This window comes from Pteropus vampyrus, unplaced genomic scaffold (assembly GCF_000151845.1).
Source record: "Pteropus vampyrus isolate Shadow unplaced genomic scaffold, Pvam_2.0 Scaffold43, whole genome shotgun sequence".
Taxonomy (NCBI): Eukaryota; Metazoa; Chordata; class Mammalia; order Chiroptera; family Pteropodidae; genus Pteropus; species Pteropus vampyrus.
Genome location: NW_011888824.1, coordinates 5,097,253 through 5,100,443, shown reverse-complemented (window position 1 = coordinate 5,100,443; position 3,191 = coordinate 5,097,253). Strand labels below are relative to the sequence as shown.

At 32.2% G+C, this 3,191-nt stretch overlaps 1 protein-coding gene across 2 annotated transcripts in view; it reads left to right on the top strand.

Moving 5' to 3' along the window:
• The window catches only part of HINT3 (histidine triad nucleotide binding protein 3), a 23,692-nt gene that overhangs the window by 8,621 nt on the left and 11,880 nt on the right, over positions 1-3,191 (top strand). For both annotated transcript variants that reach the window (XM_011358744.2, XM_023529825.1), the window contains exon 2: positions 2,254-2,371. In XM_011358744.2, the coding sequence (XP_011357046.1) occupies positions 2,254-2,371 (118 nt within the window). The remainder of the gene's footprint in view (positions 1-2,253; positions 2,372-3,191) is intronic.

Below are 3,191 nucleotides of genomic sequence, written 5' to 3'. Positions count from 1 at the left end.
CTTTCTGGTTCCATGAATCTAAAGCAGTGTTATTCCTGCTTTGAGGTGGAATTCAGCTACATTACTTCAAACTAATTCTAATCAGGATGTATTTGGTACCAGAATTACCTCTAGATTTTTTAAAGTTAATGTCATAATTGAGGGGGAATAAAGACATCTAAAATTGTTGTTTTATGTACTGCCTCATCTGGGAAGTACAATTCTGGCTATTTTATTGTGCTAGATTTGATCCTCAATACTAATTGTTTTTCAGCTTGTAGCATCAAAGAAATAATGAAAAATATTAAACAATCAAAAACATTATGGTCTTTGATCTTATCCTTTTTAAAAACATTTCATGGATATCAATATTTAAAGTTACTCTTAGATAAGACATAATAAAAATGAATTAAAATTGATATAATTGTCATGTTTTTATTTTATAGTTAACCATTCAGGTTTCCCAAGTCATCCAGCCTTCTGGGATTCTTCTTTGTGGGTGCATGCACATCACGTATACATGTATGTACATATGTATACACACATAAAACTGGTCTGAGTCTCTATCCATAAATCACAGGAAACTCATCACTCTCTAGTATATGAGAGGATTTTTCTCACGGGCAGGGGTAGAGCGGTGTATGCTGCAAACATCCCTATTCACCTCTCACGATTTTCTGTTTCTACTGAATTTTCTATCTCAGCCTCAGACCTTTTTCTTGGATTAACCAGAGACTAACACAGATTCTTTTCCTTTCATTTTCCTGATATTTTAATGCAAAGCAACAGTTGCTGTGGACTTTTCCTGAAAGTTGGGGGGTAACAAAGGAATCTCACATTCTTCAAACACACTATCAAATCCCTGTTTCTGTAGGCAGGCACCTCAATTCGGTTCTTGTTTGTGTACTTTCCTCCTACTTCATGCTGTGTTCAGTTGACCCATCACTGTTTACCACAAGATCTTAAAAGTAACATGTTTTTCCTTCTATTAAAGTAATACTTAATAGCTGGAAAAATAATCAAGATTTTTGTGTTGTGCCTCCACATTTTAGTAGCTTCTCGCCTGAAGGTATATAAGTAAGGACATCAACAACATCAATATTTAAACAGTTTTTAGTAAAGTGATATTCTGGGCATTTTATAGAAATATTGAGATAGGAAAGGGACACATGATACCTTGTTTTTGCTACTTTCCAGTCCAGTTAAAGTAGACAAAAAGTTTCATTCTCTAAAGCATGGTGGCATTGGTGGTGGACTTATCACTTGAAGCTTAGATGAGCGGTATGAACACTGATAAGGAAGTTAATGGTACAATATGTACAATTGCCTTTAACTATTGTTCTCATTGAAACCTAGATTACTGGCATGGATATGAGGCCCTGATTCAAATTGAATTTTGGAATCCTGGAATGGAGAACCAATGAGTAATAGTGTACTCTGGAGATTTTTCAAGGGAAACTATACTTATTGATATTGATTTTATTTAATTTTGACTAATTTTTTTTTATATAGGATATTAAATAAGGTTATTTAGGGAATATAGATTTTTCTCTTGGAAAAACTTGAAACAATGTTAATAGATCGAAAGACTCCCTTTTTCTTTACCTTTTCTTTTTTCTTTACATTACTGTGTGGAATATGTAAACCAGAAAACTGATGTAATAGGTTAGGCATATAATTTATTACTATATACTAGAGTTTGTTTCAGCATATCAAATACTTTTCAGTGCTGTAAAGTGGCAAGTAAACAGAGAGAAAATGTATTTGTATATAATTACTGTAAAATGTTTAAAAAAATAACCTGTCGATATTTATATGCTAGATGATGTTCTTATAATTAAGGATCATGCTTTGGAAAGAAATGAAATATAAAAAAGAATTTATCAATCTTTCTATGATTCTGTAGTCAAACCTTTAAAAGTAATTATTAAGAGTGAAAAATCCCTAGGGTAGAGATGGAGAAATATATAGTGGGGAAAAAAAAAAGACCTCTGGAATTTTTGGTAATAAAGATTTAATAAACTTTATTCATAATTCTTTTCTTAAAATTTAATTTATGTCTTTTTATTCTCTACAATAAATGAGCATTTCATGAAAGAAGCTAATGATTGCCTTTATAGACTTAATGCATAATCACAAAATTGCTCAGTGGGGCTTAGTTGTGACATAAGTATCATTTTAATCAGACTGAGATTTATATTTTAGACATGCCAGAACAGCATTAGTAATTTAAAAAAAAAAATTCGCTAACAAATGATATGTTTTTCTCTTTAGAATGAAGACCTAATTTGCTTCAAAGATATCAAACCAGCAGTACCTCATCATTATCTTGTGGTACCAAAGAAGCATATTGGAAACTGCAGAGATCTAAAGAAAGATCAAATAGAACTGGGTAAGATGATGGCACTATTCTTCATGATTATATCATCTTGAATTGGCATCAGTGATGGCAGTTACATTTAAAAAGAAAAAATCTAGATGTATTACAAAAAATCTATGACTTTTTGAAACTTTCATTATGAAAAATTTCAAATATATACAAAAATAAAGAAAATAGTATAATCTCCATGTATTCATTACCCAGCCTCAACTTTTAGTAACTCATGACTGATATTTTTTCATCTATTAACCTTCTCCCACATTGTACTTGAAGCAAATCCCAGATACGTTGTAGTCACATGCCGTTGAGTTGGCTCTGACTCCTGGCAACTCTGAATGAGTGTTGTCCACAATGTCCTGTCCTCAACAGCCCTGTTCAGCCCCTGTAGACTCATGCCTATGGCTTCTTTTTTGGAGTCACTCCATCTCATATTTTTTTCTTCCTCTTTTCCTGCTGCCTTCTGTTTTTCCCAGTATTATTGTCTTTTCCAAAGAACTCTGCCTTCTCGTGATTTATTTAATCTTTAAACTCTCTAAAAGATATTGCCTCTTTATGTTTTCTAAATGTTGGCTTTTCTTGACTCTGAAAATGAAAAGTGCTGTGAAAATTATATACAAATAAGTGAAAATATAGCATATGAGCTCATGTTGCCTGAAGGTGAGACTGTACTGGTACTTGCCTTGTAGTTTTTTGTGTAGATGAACTAACACCAAAGTTTAATTATAAGAAATGTGATGAACTTTTAGCCTCTGAAAAGGAAATTCTGAATTTTGTCTTTTACAGGATTATCTTGTATTTTCCTACTCATGATTTCTGTGACTTATCAGCTATC